General features: G+C 40.5%; 1 protein-coding gene across 1 annotated transcript in view; it reads right to left on the bottom strand.

The window, feature by feature from the left end:
- Positions 1 to 19210, bottom strand: part of mgaa (MAX dimerization protein MGA a) — a 29072-nt gene extending 9862 nt beyond the window's left edge. The window contains exons 1-14 of the mRNA XM_053632869.1: positions 18886 to 19210; positions 18053 to 18278; positions 7905 to 9043; positions 5122 to 6718; positions 4868 to 4940; positions 4657 to 4764; positions 3163 to 3288; positions 2965 to 3060; positions 2119 to 2846; positions 1725 to 1998; positions 1443 to 1642; positions 766 to 876; positions 642 to 681; positions 107 to 537 (exon numbers count right to left, since the gene is read on the bottom strand). Of these exons, the coding sequence (XP_053488844.1) occupies positions 107 to 537; positions 642 to 681; positions 766 to 876; positions 1443 to 1642; positions 1725 to 1998; positions 2119 to 2846; positions 2965 to 3060; positions 3163 to 3288; positions 4657 to 4764; positions 4868 to 4940; positions 5122 to 6718; positions 7905 to 8974 (4854 nt within the window). The 5' untranslated portion in view covers positions 8975 to 9043; positions 18053 to 18278; positions 18886 to 19210. The remainder of the gene's footprint in view (positions 1 to 106; positions 538 to 641; positions 682 to 765; positions 877 to 1442; positions 1643 to 1724; positions 1999 to 2118; positions 2847 to 2964; positions 3061 to 3162; positions 3289 to 4656; positions 4765 to 4867; positions 4941 to 5121; positions 6719 to 7904; positions 9044 to 18052; positions 18279 to 18885) is intronic.
- Between the last annotated feature and the right edge of the window lie 767 nt (positions 19211 to 19977).

The following is a 19977-nucleotide window of genomic DNA, read 5'->3' as shown; positions in this document are numbered from 1 at the left end:
CATGCCCAAACAAACCGCACCAAGAATGTAAATACACTAAAGTTTGATTTAAAAGGACTAAACGCTCCCTATGTGAAAGCAACATTAAAGTATAAAGTATGCTTACCATTATCTGCCCCAGAGCACCAGAAGGTTTTTTCTCAGCCTTTAGCAAACCTGCTGGAGTGACCTGAGAGAGAAGCGGGAGGCCCTTCACCTCACTTTTTCCTATGGTTTCAATCAATTGAGCTTCCAGCTGCTTTATTCTCTTTTGCTCCTTCTTCTCTTCACTCTCCTCTACTTGGGGCTGAGAGATGACCACTTTATATGTAATGATGGATCCTTCATCCGTCTCCTTTATAGTCTTGGACGTGGGTTGGATTTGGTACTTGCCGATCCAGAAAGGGTGCTTCAGACGGTCCTGTGCCATACGCTCACACACTGTACGCAGGACCACGTTCCTGTGGTCTTCTGTTGCCCACTTGCACTTCGACACAATTTCCAGCCGTTTGGTAGGGCCGGACAGGGTAGGTGGCCGAAGTTCCCCTTCCTCCATCTCTGTAAAAGGAAAGTCAGCAAGATGGCTCAAGTAATGGATTTTAACCGTGTATAGAACGTGACTGGTTGGCCTAACTTTTAAAATTATTAGCTTGCACACCAACCTTGCAGTGAGTCCTGTGAACCATTATCTGGATGACCTTCCTGCAAACAGAGAAAATCTAATCAGGTCCAAGTCCTGAATTAAGAATTCAGAGTAATACTTCCCTACTAGCATTAGAGTCTCACCTTCATGCGTCTTTGTCTACAAGGAGACAGTTTTCTCCCACAGAATGGCCTCACACGAGCACAATCCAGGCTTTCCTGATTTTTGACACTGATCAAACCTTCCCCATCAACCTGAACACAAAGGTTTAGAAAGAAGAAAGCTTAATATCACATACTTGTATCACCAAAATAAAATCTAAGCAAGCACAATACATCATACACAACTTAAGAAACAGTAAAAACTGCAATGCTACTGCAGGATCTCTGGGCACTTGCTTCACAATGCTATGCTATCCCCAATTATATATCTTAAATATAGCTTTAAATACTTTAAAGTATTCAAGTATTTTAAGTATTTATTTCATACATACATAATTTTTTTTTCTGCTTTGCTAAAGCTGCAAAAACACAAAAACTAACAGTACTACTGAGCTAAATGGGTTTTTTTCTTTCCTAATGAATTACATACAAAAAGTTTTTTTATACCTTAATATTTACCTTTATATTTTATAGTCATTTTGAGACAAAATCACCTAAGATTTTTAATATAACTAATTGGATAAATGTAATTACCACTACCACATAGCTTTTTACACATGTATACCTCCTTAATCATGTGCAGTTGGTCAAATATGCCATGCAGTTTTAAACAGGAGTGATATTACCACAAATCGGTTACACAGATTTAAAATGCTCACAGCTCTCACAGCTGCTCGTTTAGGTGAAGCATGAAGAAAGTACTCCAAGTCTTTTTGCAGATCTAGTGATTGTGGATGAGGGTGAAGAGGCCTGGCAGGATCAGGAATAAAAAGTTGCTCTGAATCGGAGTCATTTTGCTGAACCCATAATGTTTTTACATGAAGGGCTGGCTCAGGTGCTGCATCAGTACCTGAAAGAACTAAAAACAAGAACACAGCAAAAATTATGAATTGTAAATGAGTAGTTTTCATTCACTTCCAACCTGATGAAAGCATACTTACTATAAGATATACGGTTTTTCTTCTTTTTCACTTTGGTTGCATTTTCTTCTGTATCATTTACAGGTGCAGACTCCTCGTACATGTCCTCGTTTTTCAAAAGGACTACTCTGCGTCGAAGGCAGTCACAACCCAGCATGCACTGAGGTTTGCCACAATGGTGCTGGCGCCTCTCTTGAACGAGACTAGCACATACACACCCTAATCGGCAAAAGTCATTGAGACAAGGTGGTGCACGTCGTTTTATGACCGTAGAAGAGCTTCCTCTTATTGTACCCTAAGTCCATGAAAACAGCCAAAAAAGTGACATAGTAAGGGAGTGAGAGATAGAATTAGTCAGGCTATTAGTGAAGAATGTGGTTAACTATGACAAAGCCACCCTTAGCTTAACACCTACCTCTGCTGTGACGAGACAGGATAAAGCAATGGCTGCCCGTTCCATGGTGATATAGGTACGATGTTTCCCCTCCCAGACCGCACCGTCCTCCACATCCCTTAGTTTAACTAGGGTTTTGGGTAGGCCTGAACTGCGTCCCAGTGGCAGGTTTGAACCAGGGGAACTAGAAGCGTTCTGTCCCGCAGGAACCGCTGACTTAAGATCCTTAGCAGGCTTTTCAGCTGTGTGAAAAGAATCTTGTGAAGGCTTGGATCCCTTCTTGGTCTTCACTTTGGAAGATTTTTTGCTTTGGGACAAGGCAGGGGCAGCAGACTGCACACTTGATCCTGATTTTGATGTATTAGACTTGGTGGATTTCTTTGAAGAGGTTCCCCCTGATTTCTTGTCTGTGGTAGAAACTGGGTTTTCAACTTTCATGGGTTTCTTTGTTTTTACCTCCGACACAGCTTTATTGCGTTTTGAGTTCAGCATAGTTTTTCTGGATGTTGCGGAAGGCTCAGAGAGAGCGCATGCTAATGGAAGTGCCTGCTTTTTCAAAACACTGTCAAGTGTACGAACATAGCTTGTGCTCTTAGTGGGTAGCTGGTAGGCCACAGGAGTGACAACAGCCTGCGAGAAACTGGCAGCTCGTTCATCAATAAGCTTGCCTTCACTTTCCAAGTACTCATCAAGCATGTCACTACAGAAAGCAGAGAGGTTCTTTTGTCCTGTATCCGAGGATGTGGTGACTAAACAACAACAACAACAAAAAAAAAACATACCTTTGGATTACTTTCACACCCAAGTAACCAAACAGGCTTAAAGGGCAGCAAATTAACTTAATCACAACACGGTAAAGTGATGTACCTCTAGGAACAGATGAAGAACTTGTGGAAAACTTTTCTCTCCAGCCTTTGATTTTAGTGATGTCAGTTGTTTTCCCTGTTCTAGAAACAAAGTGAACTGGGAAGAAAAATAATAACCGTAAGCACAACTGCAGAACTTCAGTTTAATAATCTGGTAGCAGTTACAACAGTCAGTTAGTTTGCTTTTTATTTCTCTCACCCTGTGATGAGCAAGTCCCTGAGCTTCCCTCAGGTAAGTGAATAGGTGGAGGTATAGGTAAACATACACCCAGATACTGCAGATCAATAGACAGCGTAACATCCAAAAGATTCAGCTTCAGACCAACTGCAAGTTAAAACACTATCTTTACACAAGATTCTGAAAGTAAATAAAACCTAAAGCAACTCAGCTATACACACATTCACATATAATACATTTACAGAACAAAAACACAGTAAATTTCAAACTTTCAATCATTTATTCAACAGAAATATCAATAGATGTGATTCTTCAGTGGAAAAAGTAAATGCACCCTCGGCCTCAGAAGCTAGTATTGCCCCCTTTAGCAGAAATAACTTCTTGTAGCCATTTTGCATAATTGGCCATCAGTCTCTGACATCAGCTTCCTGGAATTTTTGACCACTCTTCCATACAATACACTTTCAGTTGCAGAATGTTTGAGGGTTTTTTTTGTATGTACCGCCGGTTTGAAATCCCCCACAATACTTCCAATAGGATTCAAATCTAGGCTTTGACTAGGCCATTCCATTTCTTCTTTTTGAGCCATTCCCTGCTGGATTTGCTAGGATTATTATTAGGATTGTACTTAGGATTATTATCCTGTTGAAAGGTCCATTTTTGGTTCAACTGAAACTTTCGGACAGATGACCTTGCATTACCTTCAAGCACTCTTTGATATGATGCAGAATTCATAGTTGAATCAATGAATGCAAGCTGTCCAGTCCCTGAGGCAGCGAAGCAACACCAAACCATAACATTCCCACCACCGTGCTTCACAGTTAGTATGAGGTGCTTCTCCTGAAAAGCTGCCTTGCGTCTCCGCCCAACATGTCTGCTGGCCAAACAACTATCTTTGATTCTGTCCAGGGCACATTATTCCAAAAGGCCTGGTCTTTGGATATATGCTCATTGGCAAACTGTAGTCTTACAAAGGCTTTTCCCTGGCACACCTGCTATGCGGGTAAAATTTGTGCAATCTCTTTCTAGAAGCTCTTTGTAGAAGCATGCGCTTTTACACCAACAGTTGCAAGACTTACTAGCAGATCCTGTGACGAAATTTTGGGGTTCTTGGAGACTACTTTTTGCTTCAGACGGTCTGCTCTTCTGCTCTGTGCAGGTCACTGAAGTTCCACTACATCTTAATAAGCCATTTCTCTAAAGTCTTCCCATAACTTTTGTAACAAATCAAAAAGCACAATTCTTTGGGATGTCTTTGCGTACTGCAGCATTACGTTTTCACATAACCTAAACTAGTGGGTCTGGCCTGAACCATGAAAATCTGTTCTGCAAAGTTCCCCAAGCACAGACCAAACCTGCATACATCTATCAATCTGGTGGATACTGAAGCATGATTCACTGCTCCAGAAACAAACGGCATTAACCACAAATGCTTGTTTAGTCAAGTTGTAAAGTTATTTAAACCTCAACAAATAATTCTTGTGCTGATTGTTGAAAGACAAGTTGGACATATACCTGCTTGCAGAACTGGATGAATGACCTGTCTGTTTTTCATATTTGTTAAATCACGCAGAAGGACCTTTTCAAGAGCATTGATGCGTTCCTCTTCATCATGGACTTCATCTGTGACATACAATATTATAAAGATAACAGAGCTAAACAAGGACAACTTATGAGCGAGTTATCTTACAGAGTGAACCACAATCATTTTTTTCCCATTTCTTACCCTCAATGTTTTCTGTCGTTTTCTCTACAATATCTTCTTTAGCTTCATCTCCAAGATGAATTTCAAGGGCTTTCTGTTTGCAGACAGTATTTCATAGCAAGAAGCACATCACTGCCATGGGTATGTGCTAATATGTTTCAAATTAATTTTTTAAAGCTTCATAACATGTTTTTTTAGGACAAGACAAATTGCATAATATGTGTCAGAAACTTTTAAATACACTGACAAAGTACACACAGAAAGCTTCAAGTTACCTTTGACATGAAGGAAACAAACAATTGACCCTCCACATCTTCAAGGATGGGCTGCATTGGGACAGGAATGGGGACTTCCTTCACCTCTGCATCTTCACTCAGCTTTGACTTCCCACTTTTCTTTTGTTTCACCTTGCGTTTTGTGCCTTTACTAGTCTTCAGGGATGGTTTTAATTCCTTTGGTATGTTAGGGTCAGGGGAAACTACAGGACAGTTCACCTCACTAGTAATACTAAAAACAGCTGGACCTGGGTCTTCAGGTGGTGTTGGTCTTGTGAAAAATATCTGTGGTAATGGGTCCGCCAGCTCTAATAATGGTCTTGGTCTATCGAGTGATAAGCAAGGTGGAAATGGGTCAAGTGTCTTTCTAGGAGGTATGGGTCTATCAGAGAACATGCTTGGTGGAAATGGGTCAGGGGAGGATGGAGCGGACATGCATGGAGAGGATGGTGCACAAGATGGTGAAGACTGAGTTTTAACCCCTGGAGATGGGGACCATGGAACAGCCTCTGGACATGGAACTGTACAGGAATCATGAGCAGGCTCTGTGGTGGATTTGTCAGTAGTGACATTACTATGCACAAGTTCATTACCGGGAGCATCAGGTGTGGTAGCTGGAAAAACTTTAGGATCACAGCTAGGTGCATCTCCAGGGGAGGCATCATCTAAGGTTACTGAGACAATCTTAGTGTTATGTGTGGTGTCTGAAAAACTAGTGTTGGGTTTGACATTATGTACAAATGCAGAGGTAGTAGCAGATACGTTCTTATGTGTGGACAGTTGCAGTGTATCACGAACAACACTGGCTGTCGTGGCAGTAGCAGCATCACCGGCAGAATTTGGTGTTGAGATCGTTTCATGTTCAGTGCTTGCTACAGTACATGTTAAAATGGACGTTGTAATGGTTTGAGATGTTGGGGAAACTGCTGGTTGTACATTCAACTGGGTGTCAAGAGACGGGGTAAAGGATGCTGTGGAGGATAATATGTTTTCAGCAACTGAAGTATCATGACAAGATTTATCAGATTGTGATGACACACCACAAGCTTCAGATTTTGGCTTTGGTCTGGTGGGTCTTGTTTTTGACTTCAATTGCTGTAGAAATAGAGCAAGAAGCGGTAGTGGAACAGGCTCAGCCCGCTTCTTCTTCACTTCTCCTCCACAGTCAAGAGGTTTGACAACACACTGTGAGGTTTCCTCATTGATCAACTTTTCATCAGTCAATGTTTCCGTTTCACTCAATATTGTGGCCATCTTTTCATTTAAGGGTGTGTTGGAAGTAGTTTTGTTCAGCTTGCACTGCAGGTTAGTTGGAGAAAATGACTTGGTTGTATTTTTTAAAGTGGATGAGTCTGAGTTTTTTGAAAATGATACAGTTTCCGTTCCCTCCTTGGTAACATCAGGGATTGAGATGTTTTCAGATGTGCAGTCCTTAGATGCAACATCCATATTGTTCACTTTTGAAACCAGACCATCAATATTCATTTGCTGGCTACTGCCATTATGGATTTTCTCAAGGGATATCCTTTTTACCTTAACATGAGCTCCCTTAATTAGTTCAGAAAGCCCCCCTGGCCATGGACGCTTCATACTGCTGCTGAAATCAAAGAGAGAGCATTCTTATATTTAGTAAAAAATCTAAATAGATCAGAATCTAAAACATTTTATATACATTTTATACACGCCTGGTGTTATACCAAATAGTAAGCTTGCCCTTCTTGTTTTAAAGCAGCAACATATCTAGCTTTATAACTCGTTCATGCTTAGTAAGATCCTACCAGCAGGATCTCAGACATGAATGCATGTTTGCAGTCTACAAATATTTATGGTGCTATGCAACAGTAGTGTTTTGTTCCTCGTTAATATACAAAAACAGTGATGAGAAGGAGAAAAGAAATTAAGTTGTCATTTAAGGCACTTGGCAAATACCATTAACCAGAGCAACTTATAGAACTGCTTTGAAGTCTCAATCACTACATACACCATGATACTGGTTCAAAGTCAGGAACTAAGAGTACAATCAGTCTATAAAAAAAGCAAAACCCTGCTTCAAGCTACTTTTGTTGCACAATCAACAAGTTTGCTATGAAAAATGCTTCTAACTTAATACTAATGCAGTTTTAAATGTATCCAGTTCTAGAGTCTCTATGCATTTCAATTAATCTCCTAAGTTTCTAATGAATCCTCCCCATCATAAATTGCTTTTTTGATAATGTGGTGCTTTTAGGAAACAGATAAGATGTTGATTTTATTATTTCATGTATTTATATAATTAATGGTTATCTAAGTTTCAGCATGTCAGGTTGCAACATGACTTCAGGAAAGTGACATTTGTACAGCCTTAAAACTAAATAAGGGTTTCCACAAATGTTACCATACTATGCAAACATCAGAGACCCCCGTTTTGTTTTCAATCAAATGGCCATTCAGTACTTATTTTTAATCATCTGGTGGCAAACCATAATAAGGAGAAAATATATAGTACATTAACTCCATTTTCATTAAAACAGCCATGCAGAACTTATTTATGCAGGTCAATACTGAAGTTCAAAAATACAAATAAAATATTTACCAATTTCATACTGTTTTTACTGTTGAAAACCTGTGATTTATGAACAATAACAATAATGTACAATAACGATGTGAATATTTATTCAACAGAAAAACAATACTTTACACTGATAATGTTTCTCTTGAAAGTACTTAGAGATTCAGCTCTATAAACATTTTAAAATAAACAAATAATACAATCTTTAAACCTGAAGAAGAGTTAAAAGACTTACCTAGAACTCTCAGGCTCAACTCTCTTTGGACCATCACAATGAACAGTTTTAAGGTCCAAATTGGTAGTGACCTTTTCTGAAGCATTCATCTTTGCGAACAAGGACTTGAGATTATTCAAGGCTGTAGCCTCTTTGCTGGATTTGACCTCACTCTCCAGTTTTTCCGTGGACAGGGCACTCTTGGGCTTGCAACATCGGGAGTTGTTAGCATCATCCCTAAAACCTTTTGCAAAGGGGTTGTAATCAATTTTGAGCTGGGTGATGGACAAATTCTGGTAAGCTGTGACAGCAAAGAACTCTGTCTGAGAAAAACTAAATGTTACAACATCAGGCCCATCTAGCTGAATGACATCCATAGCTTTATCTGCAGGAATAACGTGAAGACGGGGAATGTACCGGTGCATAGAGTTTATGATAATATGGCCCTCTCGGTCCAAGAGGTTATTGGTAAGCTTTAGTTTGTAAAAGGAAACAGGATTTTGCATCCAGTCTAAACCAGTAGCGGGTGAATCGGGATGTACAAAGGAGCGCAAAATGTGTGGGTCAGCTTTCCCATTGGTCTCCCATCGTCTGTCACTCCATTTGTAGCGGTAATTATCCACTGGTTGCATATCCATTACTAAGGTATACCTCTGGAAAGGTTCCAATCCGGAGACACGGAAACGACAACAAGGAAACATTCTACGACCTTGCTTGGTTAGAATCATCTCAGTCTGACATCTGAAAAACTCATTCCACATATTATTGTTGTCCAAAGTGACTGTGATTCCTTTGCATGTAGACTCTGCTGGTAAGTTACATAGCTGGTTACTGGTGTTGGTAGCTGCCATAGCTGACAAAGACATGGATGATACTTTATTAAGGCTTGCTACACATGAACCAAGAGTGGGTTTGGCCAAAGGGCTGGCTTCCGTACTAGCAAATAGAGTTTGTTTGTCCTGCATTCCACCAGCAGGATGTAGCTGGTTGACGACAACAAAAAGTGAACAAGCAGATGTTTGAGGTACCGTAGATGTAGTCGTGCCCTCCTGACGAAGCACCATTATGGCCTGATTGTGTGGAATGGCCATGTGACCGAGGAAGTCATCTGAAGAGCTGCTGTCTCTTTTACCTCAGGTCACATCTGATCTTTCCACATCCTTGAACATAAATTACAAACATTATTTTTAAATATATTAAAATAATTTTTAAACAAATATTTTTTTTCAATATCAAAGGAGTCAGTGACTATCAACTTATGTTAGCTATATAACAATACAGGTCAGTAACTACTCCAGAGAAAGATGGGTTACATGCAGACAGAACCATCTGCATTAAAAAATAAAATAAAAAATAAAATTTCATATAATATAATAACTAACAAAAAAGTAGTAAAAGGACAACAATTTTCATAATAATTGTACACTGCCTGTAAAATGCTAACTCCAAGCAAATGATTTCAGCTCAAATGAAGTTTAACCGCAGCCCAGGTTCAATAACTATCTTCATAAGATGGAAATACATTTTCACTGAAAGTCAAAAATTGGGAGCGTGACAAACTGATAAATTTAGCTGTGAAGCTAAATCTGTTTTTACACTGTTGGCAATATGGATAATATTTACTGCATATTTCTTGCTACATACACAGTTGTTAAAGAACCGAGCCGTTTACAATATTTAACTAAAACAATCGATAGATCATCGACATAAACAATGATATCACTCTTCCTTTATAATCATCCTCCTTTATAGATGTTTTCCCTCTCAGCCTGAAGAGTTGCATTGTGTAATTTTGTTACTTGGCTCAGAATGAAAACTGAAAACATTTGAAAAAATAAACCTGCTTATTATTATGTCACATCCTGCAAGTTTTTAAAAGAGCAATTCCAGTAATCTTCATTCCTAATGACACACCCTTCAAATTCTTTGCATCATTGGTCGCTGGGCACCATGATATATTCACTGATGGGTCAACTATGGCAACTGTCCTTAAATGTGCAGCTGTTGTAATAGTAGACTTAACAGTATGGTGTAGTAAATGTAGTGTGAATAAAAAAACCTAGACAGCACTGTAAATAAAGATTACAGCTCCATTCTTTTGATGACGTTAAACCATGCTGCATTCAGTATTGGTTTCCATTCCTGTGGCCAGAATAGTGCACCACAAATGCAACACTACAGTCAAGCCACCAAAGTTATCTAGCCAGAAAACCAGAATATACATCAGTGGTGTTTTGCAGAACTGGAGGGAAATTAAAGAACTAAAGGATCTATAAACTGATGATGAGCCAACTGCTGCCAGACAAGTATCTTAATTATACTGATAATCACGATATTGTTAAAGTGATGACTGACTCTATTGAGAGGAGAGAAAAATTGCTTGATCATTCTGTAAACAACGTAAACAGTGCTAAATTAATATTATTTCAAAACGGAAATATGTCATAGCTCTGTGTGCAAGTAGCCCATTCACAGTGAATGTCGGACCCAAAACCAAGCCGTTGAAGACCATGAAAATCTCTGTAAACCTCTGCAATCAAATTGTGTCAAGACATAGGCTAGGTCTGGGCAAGGGTATACACGTGCATCTCAAAAAAAACTTTATATCGTGGAAAAGTTCATTCTTTCCCATAATTTAACTCAAAAAGTGGAACTTTCATATATTCTCGAGTCATTAAAGTGAAATATTTCAATCCTTTTTTTGTTTTAATCTTGATTATTATGGCTTACAGCTCATGGAAATAAAAATACAGTATCTCAAAATATTAGAATAAAGAATTTATAAACACAGAAATGTTGACCTTCTGAAAAGTATGTTGATTTATGGACTCAATACTTGGTCAGGGCTCCTTTTGCACAAATTACTGCATCAGTGCGGCGTGGCATGGAGCCATTCAGCCTGTGGCACTGCTGAGGTGTTATGGAAGCCCAGGTTGCTTTGATAGCAGCCTTCAGCTCATCTGTATTGTTGGGTCTGGTGTCTCTCATAGATTCTCTATGAGGTTCGGATCAGGCGAGTTGGCTGGCCAATCAAGCACAGAAATACCATGGTCAGCAAACCAGTTACAAGTAGTTTTGGCACTGTGGGCAGGTGCCAAGTCCTGCTGGAAAAGATGGAAGCATGAAGTGCTGTAAAATCTCCTGGTAGACGCTGCATTGACTCTCGACTTGAGAAAACACAGTGGACCAACAACAGCAGATGACATGGCACCCCAAATCATCACCGACTGTGGAAACTTCACACAGGACTACAAGCAACTTGGATTCTGTGCCTCTCCACTCTTCCACCAGACTCTGGGACCTTGATTTCCAAATGAAATGCAAAATTTACTTGCATCTTCCCCATGATTGTGGTTGTGTGTACTGAACCAGACAGAGATTAAAGGCTCAGGAAATCTTTGCAGGTGTTTTGAGTTAACTAGCTGATTAGAGCTCTTCTCAGGTCAACATTTCTGTATTATAAATTTTTTATTAGAATATTTTGAGATACTGGATTTTTAATTTCCATGAGCTGTAAGCCGTAATCATGATTAAAACAAAAAAAAAGGATTTAAATATTTCACTTTATGTGTAATGAATATAGAATATATGAAAGTTCCACTTTTTTAATTAAATTACAGAAAAAAATTTACTTTTCCATGATATTCTAATTTTTTTAGATGCACCTGTATAACCATTTCTAAAGCTTTGACTGTTTCCATGGGCAAAGTGGGCTTCATCATTATACAAAAGTATGAAACTACGACCATCGGGCCAAACTGAGTAACCAGGCTAGAGGGGGTCTTGGTCAGGGAAGTAATCAAGAACTCAATGGCCACTCAGCTTCAGTCCTCCTAAAGTCCTCCACAGAGATGCAAGAACCTGATAAAAAGGAGAACCATCTTAAAAATATTTAATCAATCAGGGCCATCAATTTATGGTAAAGTTGCAAAATGGAAGCCTCTAGTAAAAGGCATGTGTCAGACACTTAAAAATTATTCTCTGGTCTGATAGGACAAAAATGAACTCCAAGCGATACATTTGGTGAAAACCAGGCACGGCTCATCAACCTGCCGATACCATCCCTACAGTGAAGCATGTTGATGGCAGCATCTTGCTGCAGTGGTGTTTCTCGCAGCAGGTATGCAGATAATGGTTAGAATCAAGGGAGGGACGAATGGAGCCAAATACAGAGACGTCCTTGAAAAAAACCCGCTCCACATATCATCAGACGGGACGAAGGGTTAGCTTTCAACACGATAACGACTGAAGCATACAGCCAAAACAATACTGGAGTGGTTTTGGGACAAATCTCTGAATGTCCTTGAGAAGCCCAGCCAAAGCCCGAACTTGAACTTAAAATCGGTGGAGAGGCCTGAAGATGGCAGTTCACAGACTCCTCATCCAATCTGCAAAGCTTGTAGAGACTTATCAAAGAAGATTCTAAGCTGTAATTGTTGCCAAAGATGCTCCAAGTACCGAACATATGGTCTGAGTACTTACCTAAATGAGAGATTTAAATTTTGATTAACAAACTTCCAAAAATTTCTAAATAACTTGTTTTGGCAGTGTCATACACTCACCATGCATTTTATTAGGAACACCTTCACAGCTACTAATCCATGCAATTATCTACTCAGCCAATCGTGTGGCAGCAGTGCAATGCATAAAATCATGTAGACACGGGCCAGCAGCTTCGAGTAATGTACACAACAACCATCAAAATGGGGGGAAAATGTGATCTCAGTGTTTTTAACCGTGGTGTGATTGTTGGTGCCAGAAGGGCTAGTTTGAGTATTTAACTGCTGATCTCCTTGGATTTTCATGCACACCAGCCACTAGAGTTTATTCAAAATGGTTGAATTAAGGAAAAAAAAACAAAAAAAAAAACAACATCCAGTGAGTGGAATTTCTGCAAACAGAAATGCCTTGTTGATGAGAGATCAACGCAGAACAGGCAGACTGGTTCGAGCTGACAGAAAGGCTACAGTAAACAGATAACCGCTCTGTACAATTGTGTTGAGCATAAAAGCATCTCAGAATGCACAACATGTCAAACCTTGAGATAGCAGAAGACCATGTCGAGTTTCACTTCCGTCAGCCAAGAACAGAAATCTGAGGCTGCAGTGGGTACAGGCTCACCAAAACTAGACAGCTGAAGACTGGAAAAACGTAGCCTGGTCTGATGAATCTCAATTTCTACTGAGGCACACAGATGGTAGGGTCAAAATTTGGCACCAACATCATGAATCCATGGACCCAACCTGCCTTGCGTCAACAGTCCAGGCTGGTGGAGGTGGTGTAATAGTGTGTGGGGAATGTTTTCCTGCCACACTTTGGGCCCATTAAGACCAATCATTCATCGCTTGAATACCACAGCCAATTTGAGTGTTGTTGCTGACCGTGTGCACCCCTTCAAGGCCACAATTTACCCATCTTCTAATGGCTACTTCCAGGATGATAACGCACCATGTCACAGAGCAACAGCCATCTCAAACTGGTTTCATGAACATGAAATGAGTCAATGAGTTCAATGTTCTTCTGCGATCTTCCCAGTCACCAGATCTAAATCCAATAGAACACCTTTGGGATGTGGTAGAACGGAAGATTCACAGTATGAAAGTGCACCTGAAAAATCTGCAGGAATTTAATAAACAAATCAGCACATTACATTCAAACACCAACTTCCAGTGTTGTTCCACATTTTCAGTTGCTTTATTAGTAAGATCACCTATTGGTATGGGTTTTGGTTGTCAAAGATGGCTTGGACAGACACATTTACACTTGTATAACATGGCTGAAGTAGGTCTCTGACCACCTCCTGAATTGGTTTGAGTGATTGGAATTACAGTGAAAAGTATTTGTTTTTGTTACTTAAACTACACTCGTCAGCAGTAACATTAAAACCACCTGCATAATACTGTGTAGGTCCCCCTTGTGCCACCAAAACAGCTCTGATGCATCAAGGCATGGACTCTACAAGACCTCTGAAGGTGTGCTGTGGTATCTGGCACCAAGACATTAGCAGCAAATCCTTCAAGTCCTGTAAGTTGCAAGTTGGGGCCTCCATGGATTGGACTTGTTTGTAAAACACATCCCACAGATGTTCAATCAGACTGATATCTGGAGAATCTGGAGGTCAAGTCAACAGCTCTGTCATGTTCCTCAAATTATGCATATTCGTTCACTGTTCACAATTTTTGCAGTGTGGCAGGGTGCATTATCCTGCTGAAAGAGGCCACTACCATTAGGGAATACCGTTGCCATGAAGGGGTGTACTTGGTCTGCAACAATGTTTAGGTAGGTGGTATGTGTCAAAGTGAATGCCAGGACCCAAGGTTTCCCAGCAAAACATTCCTCGGAGCATCACACTACCTCAGTCAGCTTGCCTGCTTCCCATGATGCATCCTGGTGCCATCTCTTCCTCAGGTAAGCAACGCACACACACCCAGCAATCTACATGATTTAAAAGAAAACATCATTCATCAGACCATGCCATCTTCTTTGCTCCATGGTCCAGTTCTGATGCTCCCATGCCCCTTGTAGATGCTTTCAGTGATGGACATTCATGGGCACATCGTTCTGTGGCTACACAGCACGCTGCAAAGGACTGTGTGTTCTGACACCTTTCCATTATAGCCAGCAGTAACTTTTTCAGCGACTTAAGCTGCAGTAACTCTTCTGTGGGATCAGACCAGATGGGCTAGCCTTTGCATCAATGAACCTTGAGTGTCTATGAGACCCTGTCACTGTTTCACCAGCTGTCCTTCCTTGGACTACTTTTAGTAGGTACTAACCACTGCATACCGGGAACACCCCACAAAACCTGCCATTTTGGAGATGCTCTGACCCAGTCGTCTAACCATCACAATTTGGCCCTTGTCAAAGTTGCTCAGATCCTTACGCTTGCCCATTTTTCCTTCTTCCAGCACATCAACTTTGAGAACTGACTGTTCACTTGCTGCCTAATATATCCCAACCCTTGACAGGTGTCAATGTAACAAAATAATCAATGTTATTCAATTCACTTGTCAGTGGTTTTAATGTTATGGCTGATCTATGTACTTCCACTGCATATGTCCACTTTCTATTTACACACAAAATGGCTTTTGACTTTTATACTTATTAATATGAACAACAAGCATGCATTCATAAGCATTTGTACATCGACACAGCCCCATATCATGATGCTCCCACCTCCACACATCACTATGGGTATAATGTTCTTGGGATTATACAAAAACCTTGTTTCTCCAAACATGACATGCTAAATTATTGCCAGTTTTCTATTTTTGTCTAAATGCTTTTAGACATGCATCTTTATGCTTCTTTTTCAGTAGAGGAGTTTTACGTTGAGTGTAGGTAAACGCATGCGCGTTACAACTTGCACTACCCCTCCTGGTCTACAAGAGTCAGTACAGAGCAGTAAAGCAGTTCGTCTGGTGTGAAGGACGACACCGAAGAAGAATCACAACAATACAAAGAACAATGCAAATCTTTATACACTTTAAGGCTAGAATTCTACAAATGCGGGTAGTTTCTAACCTGCACTCGTTTCCATCTCTTCCATTTATTCCGAATTTTCTTCAACTACCTTGAGAATCAACAGCCCTGGGTCACTGTTGCCACCTTGTGGAACAACTAAATAGTGCAAAAGAATTAAATGTACAAGTGCATGTGTGGTTAGAAAAACCGGGCGGCGTGTGTACAGTACGTGCGTACTCTGCTGATGACAAAATTTGCGTCAAGCCTACTGTACGCTGTTCCTAGCATATGCGTAAAAAATGAAGCATACTTTCTGCTTGAGTGTGCATTGTGAAATCTTATTTGGCACACATATCCAAGGAGTGCAGTTTAGTAACATTGTCCCTGAAAACTTATAGGAAGGTCCTTCACCTTCACCATGATAGTTACTTGCGTAAAACCTTCCCAACGAATAGCAACGTCTTTACAATGACACCAGGTGCAATTACCATGAGAACATTTTTTGCAGCATTCATATCTATAACTTGATTTATTTTATACTCTGTACATATATTTACTTTTTTTAATGTAGTTCCTGAATACTTGTCAAATAGTTTTTAAAACATATCCATTTATGCTTATATAGTCTTTCTGTTCATATTTATAAGTACAAAGTGTATGTGTGTAAATTTGAAGTGGATATATACACAGGAAGTATACTAAATAAAGACAAAAGTATCTTACTGTAACTCTTTCAAATGGGTGCAGGGATAATCCAGATATGAACACATGAAATGACCAAGAATAAACAGGGTCATAGTCATGTTTGTGTTTTCTGGCAAAACTGGAAAAAAAAATGTTAGAGAGCGTTCAGACTGAATGTTAACAAAAACTTGCCCGGCATAATTCCCTTGAATAGTAAAGAACAAAGAAACTTAAAAACAACAACAAAAAAACATCCTAGCACAAACCAGCTAATTAATCCAGCTAGTAAAATACTAACCAAAGTGACAGGAAGCAATATTGTCTGTTCCTCTGTGAACATACGGTCATTTGGTGCTCACAGTTGCAATACAGTGAACCACTATATGTCCCTCCAAAATGCTCTGCCCATAATCACGTCATACTGGAGAGCGGAGTGCTTAGACCCCTTTACACACTTTTTAAAATAGTGACACGTCTAAACTTTTTGAGCAGACATTAGTAACTGTCCTGCCCTCGGTATGGCTCTCCAGCTCACATCACAGCTGTTGGTTATATGAACTGAGAGAGCTGGTTTGGTTGACACACCGTCAACGTGTGATCACCAGTGTTTGTTGCACCAGCGCACTTCTTTTCTCTTTATTTTAAACTTTTCTTTGCTATATTTATAAGCAATAAATGTGAGCAATTCTATCCATAACATTTTCATTAATGTTCAAAACTACTCTCTACCACTGCCTCTTTTTCCTGATGTGAAGAAATAAGTAGTTAGTTGTGGTGCCATGACCAAAGACAACTTCTTTCTAAGAAGAAATTCTTAAACGGTAAACTCACACATACAGTGCTTTTATCACTGCAAATCGCTGTACTATGAAATCGGCAGTAGGCATTCATGCTTCTTGCCATACTATGGTTGCCATAGTAACATGGGTGGCACAACTAGAATTCCTATTTTGAAAACAAACTAGCTTTCTTGCCGCTTAAAACTTAACACAACTTAAGCATTCTGGAGGGCAGGCATTTGTATGTACAAATTCACCAGTGTTTATATGAATCATATCCTAGGAGATGAGGGAGAAGCAGTGTGTGCTCTCTGCCACTGCGGCAAAAGCGCGAGCGCCAATTAGCTTACGGCCTTAGAGCATTTAAAGCAAAATAATAATAAAGAAACACATTCACTTTTTGCTGTAATTGAGCAAAATCCCGGTGTAAGCGCCTATCTTGGTAAGTGAGTGTCACAATCAGGGTGCCATTCATTATCTATTCAATGGTGACTGGGAGCGGGCTCACAGCTCCTCGGCTGCGGCCTCAATGTTTCCTGGGTGAAGTGTTTGGCTTGATGCTGCTCGTTCCCAGGCACCGAAGCAGCGCAAAGTTGGACACTTAACCCAAGATAGGAGCTACACCAAGATTTTGCTCAATTGCAACAAAAAGTGTGTTTCATTATTATTTTTGCTTTAAACACGCTAAGACCATAAGCTAAGCTAAAGCAGAAAGTATGCTTCACTTTTTATGCGTACGCTAGAAACAGCATACAGTACACGTGACGCAAAATTTATCATCAGCAGGGTATATGCGTTCTGTACACGCGCCGCCCGATGTGCAGGTCACACGTGTATTTAATTCTGTTGCACTATTTAGTTGTTCCACAAGGTGGCAACAGTGACCCAGGGCCGTTGATTCTCAAGGCAGTTGAAGAAAAAATGGAAGGGATGGAAACGAGTACAGGTAAGAAAGTACCCACATTTGTATAATTCTAGCTTTAACGTGTATAAGGATTTGTATATGGGTGCTAATCATGGTGAGAGATTGCCCAAGCACTGTTCTTCATGTTGTGATTCTTTTTTCATTGTCGTCCTTCATAGCAGAAGACCTGCTTTACTGCTCTGTACTGACTCTTGTATGCCAGGAGGGGTAGTGCAAGTTGTAATGCGTATGTGTCCACCGCCTGGGTACGTGTACAATTCAAATGGAATATACTTTGAAAGCCTATGAGTACATCGCGTAAAAAAAACGAAGTATACCAGAGGCTTAAGCGGCGCTTGCTGCAATGGCGCTACTTCTGCTAGAGAACACGAGAGGCTACGGATCACATGCGTTCTACTGTCTTCACTGCCATTGGCAGTCGCTGCACCAAGTCGCTCCAAATCTGCATCAAGTTAAACTTCTCAACTTTGTTGCGTCACTGGACATGCCCACACAGTCGCCAAAGGTCGTGTTGCTCACATTGCCGGAAGTCGCCAGCTCTCACTGAAAAAGAAAGATCTCTGGTTGCTTTGTCGCTGTATGTGTAAGCGTACCTTATAACAAAAGTTCAAATCCATTACTTTCTATTCTGATACAATTCTTCAGTTTCTAGTGTCTTCATGAAATCTTTTGATCTGAGAAGTTTATCGTGTCAACTAGGCGAATTAACAGCGTTATCTAGCGACATTTTGAGCATGCATTAGGTATTACCCCCTGAAAAGAGTCACTAGAGTAGTTATTTTCAACTACAGACATATTTTCTCCAACTGCACGTTACAGTGCGCGCGACCCAGCGACTCCTCGCCTCCGAGGACTTTAACTGAAGTAAACATTCACTTAATTCAGACTGAATCCTCGTTGGAATGACTTCACACGTGTTAATTCGTTGCTTTGGGCCTATGCAATTTGGGTTCCTGTGAATACGATGTTAGCTGGCTAAACTTCAACTGAGGGAGGCCTACCTTCAAGCCACAACATTTCAGTCAGGCCCATATGCATTATCTGCTTTAAACCGATCATATTTACGCCTCATCTACACTTCGCGGGTGAGAAATAGTGATGCAACTACAATATCTGGTGTCCACGTAAACAAGAATTAAGTTTCAATCACCTCTGAATCATGAACGTCGCATATATCTCAACAAGGCCGAAGAGGGGGACGTGCGGCGCGTGCACGTCGACCAGTGAGTGTCGAATGGCGGGTGAATCAGAAGCGAGGCTGAACAGCAAACCACGCGGTCGAGTCAGCTTGCTCGGTCCTTCAATAAAAGCACGCACATGCCCATATCGAAGTGTGCCTCTTCTTAAAAAAATATACACAACCCTTGCATCCGATAATATCATCCGCTGTGCTTTCGAATCTCAAAATATTATGCTGTACGTCTCACCATCGGACTGTGCGTGCATGTTACGACGCGTTACGTCACGACACCAATAGAACAGGCGCGTTCACGCACGCTCTCGTGCGCAGCCTCAGCGCACCGACGCATGGCTGGAGAACAGGACTGCGCATGCGTTTACTTAACACTTCTTCCACCGTTTATTGTCTGGATAAAATGTGTTTTTGGTAGTTTTTATTCGTTTCGGACGACGAATTGTAGCTTCGGAAGCCGGTAAGCAGACCCGATGAATCCCGTGTAAGAGTCAGGTTGACAATCACGTGGAAACGGGGTGTGTTGTTGTCAGTGAGGAGCTCAGCTACCGAGGAAACCGGAAGAGCTGCGACAAGGAGCACCAGGAGAATGGAACGGCCCTCGGTCCTATCTCTTATTTATTTTCCCGACCACTTTACTTCAATTAAAGTCCTGATAATATCAACTAGAATTTGATCAATGGTGCTGCGAATATATCGATAAAACTTTTTCCTCAAATAGTGTATTTTTTTGTTGACAGAACAACACTTTATGGAGGAAGAAAATAGCTGGAATACACTTCAGATATGAATGGAAGTGATTGTAGAAGAAAGATTATGAGACTAGATTAAGTGCCTCTGTAAATAAACTATGGTTAAAGATTCACCCTGCGGTATGTTTAGTTTTGTGCCACATTGATGTTTTCTGTCGTATTCTGCTGTTTTTTCAGTAGCCCGAGGTTGCATTTGCAAAAAGGGTGCAAGTGGAAAATAACTTCGCAGCTGGAAAAGGTGGTCTGCAGGTTAGCAGCCTGATCAGCTCGAGCTGTGGTTTGGTAACTGGTTTAAACA

Source organism: Ictalurus furcatus, chromosome 9 (genome assembly GCF_023375685.1).
Source record: "Ictalurus furcatus strain D&B chromosome 9, Billie_1.0, whole genome shotgun sequence".
In the NCBI taxonomy this organism is placed as follows: domain Eukaryota; kingdom Metazoa; phylum Chordata; class Actinopteri; order Siluriformes; family Ictaluridae; genus Ictalurus; species Ictalurus furcatus.
The sequence above is the reverse complement of the archived record's forward strand: the minus strand, read 5'-3'. Positions and strand labels throughout refer to the sequence as shown.